Source organism: Rhipicephalus sanguineus, chromosome 6 (assembly GCF_013339695.2).
Source record: "Rhipicephalus sanguineus isolate Rsan-2018 chromosome 6, BIME_Rsan_1.4, whole genome shotgun sequence".
Taxonomy (NCBI): Eukaryota; Metazoa; Arthropoda; class Arachnida; order Ixodida; family Ixodidae; genus Rhipicephalus; species Rhipicephalus sanguineus.
The window spans coordinates 108,009,963-108,021,501 of record NC_051181.1 but is presented as its reverse complement, the minus strand read 5'-3'; the positions used below and the strand labels follow the sequence as shown (position 1 = coordinate 108,021,501).

The following is an 11,539-nucleotide window of genomic DNA, read 5'->3' as shown; positions in this document are numbered from 1 at the left end:
CCCCGGAATGGAATTGGAATGGAATGGAGGCTCCCATTCCGTCGCACTGCTTCCCACCCACTGCAAAGTGCTCAGCCATAATTCTTCATCATCATCAGCCACAGCACAAATTGCACATGCCTTACAGATGTGTAGTAGCTACCACGATTCTCCGAAAAATGACGAAAAATTGCATAGTGGGAACTTCGCTACTTCAGAAAAATTACGATGATTTATGGTGTAGTGAGTACCTTGCATGTGTACTTGTATTAGTTGCTCCAAGAAACGCTACAACGGGCTCTACAAAGTCCGCTCTTCGAGCTTTCGCTGTGACTGTGCTGCGTGTTCCGCGCAGGCCTGGCGATCCTTTTATCTCGGACATCATAGAGTACACTCAATGACATGCTGCTTCTGAGATCGTGCTCACTCCCTTGACACAAAGCATTGAGCCCACTAAAAAAATCGTATTTGTCTTTTGAGAAAATAAATACTATGACTTTGAAATAATACTGGTTTGTGCTAGTTGGTAGGAATGCGTGGTACAGTTACTACCGCTCCTCTGAAGAGCGTGTTTTACCCTTGGCCCACTTTCCTATGAGGAGGGCAAGTATAACTACATCCCAAATCCAATGTTTTACATGATTACCTTAACTTCAAATTTTTGCATAAAAAGAACCGTTACGGAGCATTTTTTTTCGTTCCGGAATAGAAACGGAACGGAACTTTTTGCGGTGGAACGAAACTAAAACCGAAACGAAAAACATTTCGTTCCGACACCCTGGACAAACCCGCAGCAGCAGCCGCTCGATGCGGCAGGCGCTAACATTACATGCGTGCCCCTTCGACTGCAGACGAGCTCCGCTAGAGCGTAAAAACTACACTCAGAGGACGAATGAGGTAAGGAATGCATTACTGTGAAAGGTAAAGGCTGTTAAGTGCCAACAAGGGCCATAATATACAACGAAAACTCTGCCGTCAATTTTGCAGTGAGCGCCTTCAATATACACAAAACGCATATATTTTTTCCCTGTTTTTATGAACGAAGTCGCAAAAAATCGCGATAAACGCGCGGCTTACGTTGAAGACTATATCTGCGGACACACAAGAATACAGAATTATAAAAGCGGTACTTTGATAAAGCACAGGATTTGGGCCCACTTATAACAGCCAGCTGACATCAGTGTTCTGGCACGAGGAGGAGAACAACTGCAGTTTGAGCTGTTTGAGCATTGTGATCACATTAGACAGCTTTCTTTAGATGTCACAGGCTTGCTTTTGCGTCATATGCTGCTGATGGAGTGGACCTAATTGACTCGACATGGCTCGGCAAGTAGCCGAGTCATGCCATCGACAGACTGTCTGTCGATAGCACCGACGTCATGTCGATACCTGAAGTCACCTATTGATTTGGTGAGGTATAGGCCATCGAGGCTGGTAGCCCTGGAATGTGCTGCGTGACAAACTTCAGTGGTTGGCGCTTACCGTATCCGTAGACTACCTGAGCATACGTATGTGGAGCTTTGCGACTTATATATAGTTATGACGTTTGCTTGCGCAAGGGAAAATTGTGTCCTTTTACAGAAGATATTTTTCTGGTGTATATCGCAGCTGTGGTGGTTCGCATTACCACGGGCACCCATTTCGATTCTATTGAGGGGCATGCAGTAGAGATGTGCTTCGTGCTGGCTGGCACGACAATGCCTACCATGGACGTTGGAAATTTAAGCCACAGTTGCACGAGGTTGCCATGCTTGTCACGCTAGATGTACCACAAGGTGTCCATGTGTCCACTAGCGAGGCCGCCGTCACTTACGTCGATGCTGGCCGTGATCATGTAGAGCTTTCCGATGCTCAGGCAAGTTGAGGACGACAGGCCACCAATGTTGCCTGGGGTCATCTTGGCCACCTTGGTCAGGGCGTCCCTGTGTACCTGCTCGTTCTTATAGCCAGTTACGTTATCACATGCGGGATGTCATAACACGTTGACTGCAGCGACGAGGCAGCGTGCGTTATAGCGGTCGACGTCCGCATTGCCTAATGTATAGCTGTATGCCATTAGGGCACTTAGTGGTGGCTTCCTCGCGTGTCACAAAGCGGCTCTTATTCAATCTGACGTCATACTCGGTCAGCATGAGGCCATCGCCTAGCCTCATAAGAAATGAAGAGAACACTGCGTCATTCTGGCGGACCACGTGGACGCGTTGGTGGCAGTCGAGCGTCTTCCGCGGCACTTCTGCCTTCGGCTCCCTCACATGCCTTGCGTTTCAATATGTATGTTCGCCGATACTGTGTTGACTGAGACTGTTAGTCACCTGTGGCACCTACCCGCATAACATGAACTGTGGTATGCGGGTACACGTGATTGGGGGAAAGGGTTTCATGACGTACGCGACAGGCGTTTTGAGTTATTCATGTAATGACCAGTGAATCGTGTTCGTTATACACTGATCCCCTGCTATGCCAATTTTGATATATTACAAGTCATGAAGACGACCAGGAGAGCTCCCAGACGTAGGCGGCTAGATAAATAGACACGTAGACAGAAACGGCCAAAGTTCCTGAGGTTCACTAAGAAATACTTCGCATTTAAAAACTTAATGACGTATCAGATAGAGCCTACTCAGTGTATAAATATTCATTTATACATTGACTTGGTAAGATGTCCAAAACTTAAGCTTTGGTTCAGTACATTAAAGCGCAACTTTCGGTTCCGTGTTAAGTTTCCGCGTTTCAGTCAGCATATTGTGTTGTCAAGTCTGGGTAACGACGTTGGGCTAGTCATATAGATACATTGGAAATGGGAACGTTACGGTCGCTTAGAAGATATAATGATAACCATCTACTTTATATGTCACTGGCATTAGAATGGCACCCACAAATTTCGCTCAAACACTAATTTACTTTTAAGGCAGAGCAACCGGGAAAATTGGAGCAGGACAGTTAGCCAATCTGGTCACAAGTTCCTTTCGACATGAAATAATGAACCAAATGGTATAGAAGTTGCTTAGCTAACGTGGTTGCTCATGTTGCTGCATTGCGAGTTTTGTCCTTACATCAGATCTTAGAGGAGGCTGTAAAGTAATGAGAAAGTTATACAAGGGGATTGCCTGAATGCTCACTGAGAAGATCGGTGTTGATATCGGTATTTTATTAGAGTAGCAATTAACAGGTTAATTGGAGACTGTGAAGCACCAGGATAAATTTGGTAGTGAAGCGCCAGCTGAATACAAAGGCACCATGTGTTTTATTCAGGGCACCATGCTCAGGTCTGACAGCAATTGTGCAGAAACTATTGTGCTTGGCCACTGGACAACGTAACTTAACGTGGCTCTCAGGTTACGATACCTCACATTGAAATGATGCATTGTTCTTTTCTTAGTCGATGTGCATTGTTTTACTACCGTCAAGCAGTCCGCCTAGACCAGGCCACGTGGAAGGAGTGTGAACAGAAAGAAACAAAGGCAAAAAGCTGGAAGATGTACCACGTGGACGTGTTCTTAACGCAACTTCAAAAGCCAGCAGGGTGCTGCAGAGTCAAAAATAAAATAATTTTTTCAATATATTGTTCACCTACAAAAGACAACCTTCAGAAAAAAAAAAGTTAACTGCGTTTGTGAAGTATTGTGCACACAAGTTGCAATCGCTACTGGACGGCTATATAATAACCAGCAGTGCAGTAGAAATTCGCAGTTCTGCAGGCCGTCGAACGAAGCGCACCACAGAATACAGCCGCCATGAAGGCCTTCGTTGCAATCACCCTCTTGTCAGCAGGTGAGGCTCCAAGAGCACTCTATTGCGTTCAAGCTTTCAAGACGTAGATGAAATTCAGTTTATACTTACTTCTATGATACGGTATGATACGGGGTTGTTTGAGTGTATAAAATATGTATTTACAGAGAAGGATTGGTAAAAGAGTCCATATGGCTGACCACCACACTCGCGCGCCAGTCAGGCTCTTCAGCCCCTCGTCTTCCTTCACTTCCTCTCCGTAACAATATCTTACAGTCTCAATATCCCTTCTATTTCAACAGAGGGCCTTCTGATTGCCAGCCAATGCACTATAAGCTAAACTACAATTTCCCAATTTTTCGCTCAAGCTGCATAGCTTCTGATGGCACTGAAAATTCAGAAATTTTATGGTGTTGCCGACTATTTGAGTGTCAGGTGTTTTTGTACAGGTAGAGTTAGCAGGAGAAGCTTCGGGTGTTCATGTTTTCGTCTATATTTTTTTCTTCATCATGCGAATGTATACCCCTTTTTTCACAAATAGCCATTCTTGAGCAAGAACTCCAACAAATATTTGATAACGAGACACTACCGTCAGAAGCGTAAAGTGACGCCACCAACCGTATTTCGATACTGCTTATCTATAGTTTCCGATTGCTAGACTTCTGTTCAGGTTAATATAACAATCATTGCTGGGGTTATACGCGCGAAAATCATGATATGAATATGAGGCACGCCGTAGTGGAGGGCTCATGATTAATTTCGACTACCTGGGGCTCTAGCAGAACACCTTAGGGCGGGAGCACACAAGTATTCTTTGTATTCCACCCAGCCCCTCGAAATTTGTCCACCGTAGCCGGGTATAAAACGAATCTGCTCAAGCTAAGATTGACCTATACGTATACGTAACTAGCGGAGGCTAAGTAGCGATGTTCCACACTGAAATGTTAGGTTGAGAAATATGCGTACACTGTATTTAGTCAATTGATAACGGCCAGTTCGCAGTTCGTGCAATGCAACATGCTAATGCTGAGGCTCCTACTGTTTCAGTTTATGCGCTCCCTACTATAAATATTGAGGAAGAACCGCTAAGATAAACCATTTCCTCTAACGTGAAAAGTGGACACAGTCAATACAACTGACTCGGTCATCAGGTGTAATGTTCAAATACGAGGTCCTTGAGCTCAGTTAACAGTTTAGAAATTCTACTGCGAGCCGGAATGATTTTCCCTCCACGGACGGATAGGTTGGTACAATTACGCGACGTTGTACAATGTCATGTATCAGAAAGAAAGGCTACAGATTATAAAAGATTCGTGGAAAAGCCTTATATGGCATACATCCGCGCGACAACGCACGTGCGACATTTTGGTGCTGACTCTACTAACATGCATATTTTGACTCATATCAACCTTCATAAAGTGCCCGAATCGCCAAAATGCTTATGCCTTGAACTGAAATAAAGTACTGCTGACTCATCAAAGTTACAATTTTATCTTGAACTTGAAGACCTATATCCTACCGTACGGGACTATTTGTGCTTTTAAAGAAAAAGTGGTTTGTGCGAGCGCACTTGGCGTGCTCTACGCGCACGAACGCACATGCACGTGTTCCCGCGTATTACTTCTCACCTTTCATTTTCCTTCACCTGTGCCTTCAGCCTAGAGTAGATAACCAGAAATTTTTGTCGCTAAGGTCTGTGCCATTTTTCAATATTTTGCTTTTTCCCTTTCAGGCGGCGTGCAGCCAATGAAGGATACCGTTTTAGAATAGAGTTTAAACTCGATTTAACGAAGTCAAAAGAGCGCTCAATTATTTTGTTAGATTGGGAAGTTTGTAAAATCGAGGAAAAGGCTTTTTCGGTTCTTCGCAATTAAAATAGCGTCACCCGAAAGCTACCGCGGCTTGTTATTTGACGCTAATACCACCACGTGTGAAGAGACCGCGAGGGCAGCCCGAGCGTGAATACCTACCATGTGTGGGTGATACATAGGAGGTAGGTGGTCATGTGAAGCTACGACAAGCTGCCAATATTCACAGACAGGGAGAACGAATGCAGTTAATGTGCGGGCAGGCAGAACAAGAAAGATTCAAGGATATCATCTGTTGCATAAGGCCATCTGTTACATAAACCACTAAATAATTGAAGCAACTACCGTGTTCCTGGGGGAGTACTTGCGGAGTCAATAAACCACTACCGCCCAGCGGCATCTTATATGTAGAAGAGCTACGGACTGCGCCATGCAAACTCGTCAAAATAAAAGTAGTGTCGGGAATAGGATGGCTGCAAGTTTTAACGCGATGACGTTACAGCGCACGACCGAAGGTAAGCCGTCTGTGCAGTCGCCTAGCGAGAGGGTGGCACACCGGGAACGTGCCCTTCCCAAAATTTATTGCTGCCATGGGATACAGAGAACAAAAAGACTCTCGACAGCACCTGGCTGCGCGATGCCCACTTCGGATTAAGGACGCGTTCCCGCCCAAATATATTTCTACTTACGCCACTGCGCCTGTGTAAAAATTGAAAAGAAATAATGGCATTTTTGCTCACTTATTTCCGGAAAAACTTCGTTCACTCGAGTTCTGTGCCATGAAAGCTTCGTTAATTAGAGTTGATGACATCTTTGAACCCTACGGGTACCTGTCAATGAATGAAAATTTCTTCATTATATAGACAAATTCGCAAAATCCGGTTTCGTTAGATCGAGTGTTAACTGCACGTCATTCCATGAAGTGGGCTAGTTCAGCGTGTCGGTGTATCTTACCAACAGAATTGTAAATTGATTCTAAATGTAGTAGCAGTGCTCAAAGAGGGCTTCTAGAAAACATAGGAGGACAGACCGCTGGCAGCTGAACTCTAAAAATATCTGATGGGCCACTCAACAGAACCTTCGTTCCGCGAAACTCGCGGAAGGAAAAACGAATGATGAGAGATAAAGGCGGAAAGAAAAATATGGTGCATTCGCTCGGACAGAACAACTCACTCGCTTCTCATTTTACATAGTGTAGCGCACGCGACTACAGTTATATCAAACGTTTCAAAACAACCATGTTGTTACAGCTGATATATTGGGGATTTAAGGCGTTGCTCTCTTTCTTAAAGGGACCGACAACCGGTTTTTCTCGACCCAGGTTTTTACGGCGCGACAGGAAGCTTACCCTTCGTAGCGTTTGTAGCTGCAGTGGTTTATCCTAAACGCACGTAGTTATTTTATAAGTAGTATTTTTCGATCTGAAAGGCTCCAAACACGCATGAAGGCTTGCTCCAGCAACGCTGAAAATTGATAGCGATGCCGCTAGCCCTTGTGAAAGCTGTCGTTGTTCTGCTTTCGCAGGAGTTACTGTAACTATGCTTAACCACCTTTATTTTGAGCTTTCCAACCATTTTTGAAAATAGCAAGCTGTTACAATGAGATGATGTGGCTTTATACACCTTCTCAGTATTTGTACAGCGTTGTGTGCGCCTGCGCCCACGGTTGCATGTGCCTGTGATCAAGGCTGCCTACGCCAAGCGAAGGCAGCGCCACTTTGTTGCATACAACTAACGCAGGCCTATATGTAGATTTTTATGGAGTAATATCTTTTATTATAAAGAAATGAACAATATTTCGGTACTAACAGAAAAGTCATCGAACGCGTACACCAATCAACGGTCACGGGACCGGCTTCATCGGACCATTTATGATTTTGCCGCCAGAGGCGCCAAAGGTCATTTTTCGCGACTTTCAATGAAGAAATAAAGATATAAATCCACCGCTCACGAGATAAACAGGGTTGGTTTGAGTCAATGCGACGGACAATCTTTTCATCAGTGCACTCATCTCATTTCATGTTCTGGGCAGTTGTCGGTCCCTTTAAACCTTCCTAAGTCTGGGCAGCCCAAGTCGGTTTATAGCGAAGTGCGTGCTCTAAAAAATTGGGTAGCAAGCAATTTAAAGGTTCTTTTTCTCCATCTTAGTCTCCCTAGGTTACGCTGGCTCGAAGGCAGACTTCGGCGGCAGCCTCGGCGCAGGACCTGTCGGAGCCAGCTCAGGTGCAGGTGTCGGACTGGGTGGAGTTTCACGAGGTGCTGGTGCAGGCGCTGGAGTTGGTCTAGGTTCTTCCGGCTCAGCCGGATTTGGCGCTTTCGGGGCTGGAGCCGGAAGCTTCCCGAGCGGCCCTAGCTTTTCACTTGGTGGTTTCGGTGGCAGTCTTGGCTCTAGTGGCCCGAGCGGTGCCTCCTCCGTTGGTGTCGGCGTTTCCGGCGGCCCTGGATCTGCCGGAAGTGGCGCTGGACCCTCAGGTAGCCGACGTGGCGTATCCGGAGTTCTTCCCGGGGGAGGTTTCGTTGGTGGATGGTTCCCTGTGGCTGTCCCAGGATATCACGGATACGGCGATGACTATGGTTTAGGATTCGCTGGCGTACCTTTCTTTGGCGGATATGGCTACGGTCCTGTCGGAGGCTACTGGGGTGGCTTCCCTGGCTATGGCTATGGTTACCCTGCCTACGGATTTTCCTGGGCTCCTCAAGGATTTGGAGGCTTTGGAGTGGTTCCGTCTGCTGCTGGTTCCTCTGGCTTTGGAGTCTCTTCATCTGCTGCTGGTTCTCTCGGCAGCCGAGGTGCAGGTGCGAGCCTTGGTGGAGCAGCTGGAGCCGGATCTAGGGGAGTTGTCGGTGCTAGAGGCGCTGGGTAAGAAACTTTCAGCAAGTTCGTAATTATGCGTGTTTAACTCCACGTTCTGCGTAATATTGACGACAGCAAGTTTTTATTGACACCTTCATGTATATTGATGTTTTTTTTTTCCAGCATGTTAAAAGGCTAATGTTTTGGTGGTTAACAGTGACAAATACATTATTGCTGCATAAAAAGTACAGAACATCTACTGCAAGTAAAACGCTCACCTAATGGCATTATCAGCCACTTCTTTATTTTTTGGAGTTTTCGCTCAATGTTTCAAGACGCAGCAAAAGCTAGTTCACTTGAAGGGATTATTTTCCTCCGGGTTTTATGTTCCTAAATCCGGTTTCGGTCCCCTTTGAAGGAATAACCTTTCCTCAGTCTGTGATGCCATAAGTAAGGAAAAATTAGTGTAATATAAGTGACAATAACACGTGGCATTTGAGGGCCCCTTCTATCCGAAGATAGCCGAAAACAATATTGCACTTGCGAATCCCAAACCAGCACTATACTTTTTTTTTCTACTGCAAATTTAGCTAAGATTTTCTAGAATAAACGCCCTCAATATGTTCTTTTTTGTTAACGCGTTTGATTGCGAACTTGGGCCGGATGGTACATGAAGCTTGTTCTTAAAAAAAATGAGCGATAATAGTACAATACAGAGGACAAGGGAGAAAGATAACTGAGTGCTGCTTTTTAATACGTTCGTTAAAAAGCACATTTTAGCCTGAAGTACACAAAAAACCTTCGTTCCTTCCCAGGTCCTGCCTCTTATGCTGTTTATTGTTTTTTAAGTAAACCTTAAGTCATCTTTCACCTACTTTCTTCAATTGCGCAAATTTTTGATAGCTCATACCGACGCTAACGTCGAGCGATAGCTATATACTTATTCACCATTGGAAACTAAGCTCTTAAACATCTTTGCTTACTTTCTAGCCAACAATCGCCCAAGCTGAACTAACATCGCCATCTCTGGACACTCAACTAGAGTCAAAGTGAGTGCGCACCTTTCAGTTTTACTGAGCTGTTTTACCTGTGTTTGAGCTCATTCTATGATATTGACTAAAGAGTTCTGAACCGTCTATAGCTGCATTCGCCATGCATTTGATCCACTGACCTCGACAACAACTTGATAAACTGCTAAGCTTTCTTTGTGACAAACTCGTGGGGATTGTAGCTTCCTCCTAGAAGCAGCTAAATGAGGCTTCCCCTTTCTATTAACCTTGCTTTACGTCGCGCATTCCGTAGAAATTGCTTGTTATATTGAATGCCCAAGTTATTGTAGTTGTAAAATAAAATACCTTCGCCTTGCAAGCTACTAGCGTCCTGGTTATATACAATAGCAGAGCGAATGCGAGGAAAGGTGTTCGTTCTGGGAACAGTAGACAAAACCAGGGCAAATATGTTTTTCTGAGGAACTAATATGGGTTTTCCATGCAGCGTCGTGCTACAGCCAATTCGATTATGTGATTACTTTTATTTCACGAAGTAATGTTCATTGATTCGTAGGAATCCTCAAAGAGTACGCGAATGTTTCATACCCTTTAATATAACTAGCTCAGCTAAGAAATGTACACCCTATACTGCAGTTGACTGAGTTATGTCTGCTTTTTCAGAATAAACTGCTGTAAATTTCCATGCTACTCTCGAAGGTGTGATTGTTATTCTGACAACCTTTTTTCTTCACTTTCAGTAAAAACCTGCGTTCTTCCAGACAATTCGATCCAACAGGAAGCTTCAGTGCAACAACTGGACTGTTCACCGGCTTACATTTAAATTACCATGCAATAAATAAAACAGATGTTTTAGGAAGACCCTGCTTTAATTGCAATTTAAGAAATATTGCGCGCCTGGCGCAATTTAGTGTACTCACCAATGACTAGCTGTGTATATTCACCGATGATACAAATGTTAGAACTATCTGGAGAGCAAATAATCAAAACATGCACTGATTACTTCAATAGTGGAAGAAAACACACAAGATTTTGCTGAAATAGTACATCATGTGGCCATACGAAAATGCATCCATTCCATATACGAGAGCTCAAAACGAAATTCAGTGCATCATTGAATATGTACGAGCGACTCTAGTACTCTTCGTAAACCTCGTCCAACCTTTGTTGCCCATGGCATTACTCTGAATAAATATCTGTGCTACTAAAGCCCAGCAGGAAGAGGTGTTTCAGCCAATCAATAGAAGTACCCTATTTATTGAAACATAAGTTTTTACGAAGATAATTACTACGAGAGAGAGATAGAGATGAGGAAGGCCGGGAGGTTAACCCAATATTACGATCCGGTTTGCTACCCTGCACTGGGGTGGGGAAATAGGGGCATAAAAGAGGGCGTAGAGAAAGAACAAAGAAAACAGAAAAAAACGCCCGCGCGCGCGCGCGCTCACACACACATACACACACAGGACAAAAAAAGAAAGAGCACACGCAGGAAGGCCGTTCTGATTGCAGTGGTTCAGAAAGGCGGGTTGATCGCAAGAAGCGCAGTAGCGCTTGCAGGGCCTTCTTCTGGGACGTCGTGTCCGGTCGATGGCGTAGAACTCTTTCTTCTGACAGAGGTCAGTCAACCAATTTGTTGAGCGCGTTGCAAAGGGATTAGTCGCAGTGCACTGTACTGTGGGCAGTCGCAAAATATATGTCTAATTCTTTCTTAATTGCCTCAGTCGTCACAGGCTGTGGGGGCGGTCATCCCAATGCGGAACGAATGGCGTTGGTAAACGCAATGCACAACCACAGTCTACACAAAAGAGTAGCGTCTACTCGGCAAAACTGCAAGTCGGGCACGCTTCAAGTGCGGCTCATTTCATTTTCACGTGATGCGTTGGCGAGCAGGCAAACGGAGCTTCCTTGCAGCGTCGGTCCTAGAAATCGGTAGGAGTAGTTCGTGGTCTTCTGTATGGGCTGAACGGGCAGCTCTATCGGCCCGTTCATTGCCGATGATACCGCAGTGACTGGGTAATCACAAAAAAAGTGATTTTATGTCCTTTTTAAGTATGGTGGTGTATTACCTCTGCAGTCGCCAGTATCAGCTGTTCGTCCGGTCCAAGGCGTAAGGATGACAGTAGAGACTGTAGCGCCGCTTCAGAGTCGCACAAAATAGTCCACTTGTGTGTCGGTTGGTCAATGACGAATTGCAACGCGGTGCGAAGGGCTGCCGGTTGT

The 11,539-nt window shown here is 45.1% G+C and overlaps 2 protein-coding genes across 2 annotated transcripts in view; one reads left to right on the top strand and one right to left on the bottom strand.

Annotated features, from left to right (window-relative positions):
• The window catches only part of LOC119396126 (uncharacterized), a 280,780-nt gene that overhangs the window by 79,079 nt on the left and 190,162 nt on the right, over positions 1-11,539 (bottom strand). The window lies entirely within an intron of this gene.
• On the top strand, positions 3,617-10,169 carry LOC119396133 (uncharacterized). The gene is made up of 4 exons (XM_037663225.2): positions 3,617-3,750; positions 7,664-8,375; positions 9,300-9,358; positions 10,057-10,169. The coding sequence occupies exons 1-3, from the start codon at positions 3,714-3,716 to the stop codon at positions 9,322-9,324; spliced, it is 774 nt and encodes a 257-aa protein (XP_037519153.1). The 5' UTR covers positions 3,617-3,713; the 3' UTR covers positions 9,325-9,358; positions 10,057-10,169.

Bases quoted from the DNA above. Each gene is read 5' to 3' on its own strand.
- LOC119396133 (XM_037663225.2), top strand. From the start codon at position 3,714: ATGAAGGCCTTCGTTGCAATCACCCTCTTGTCAGCAG. The intron at 3,751-7,663 runs GTGAGGCTCCAA...TCTCCATCTTAG, and splicing joins AATCACCCTCTTGTCAGCAG to TCTCCCTAGGTTACGCTGGC. The intron at 8,376-9,299 runs GTAAGAAACTTT...CTTACTTTCTAG, and splicing joins GTCGGTGCTAGAGGCGCTGG to CCAACAATCGCCCAAGCTGA.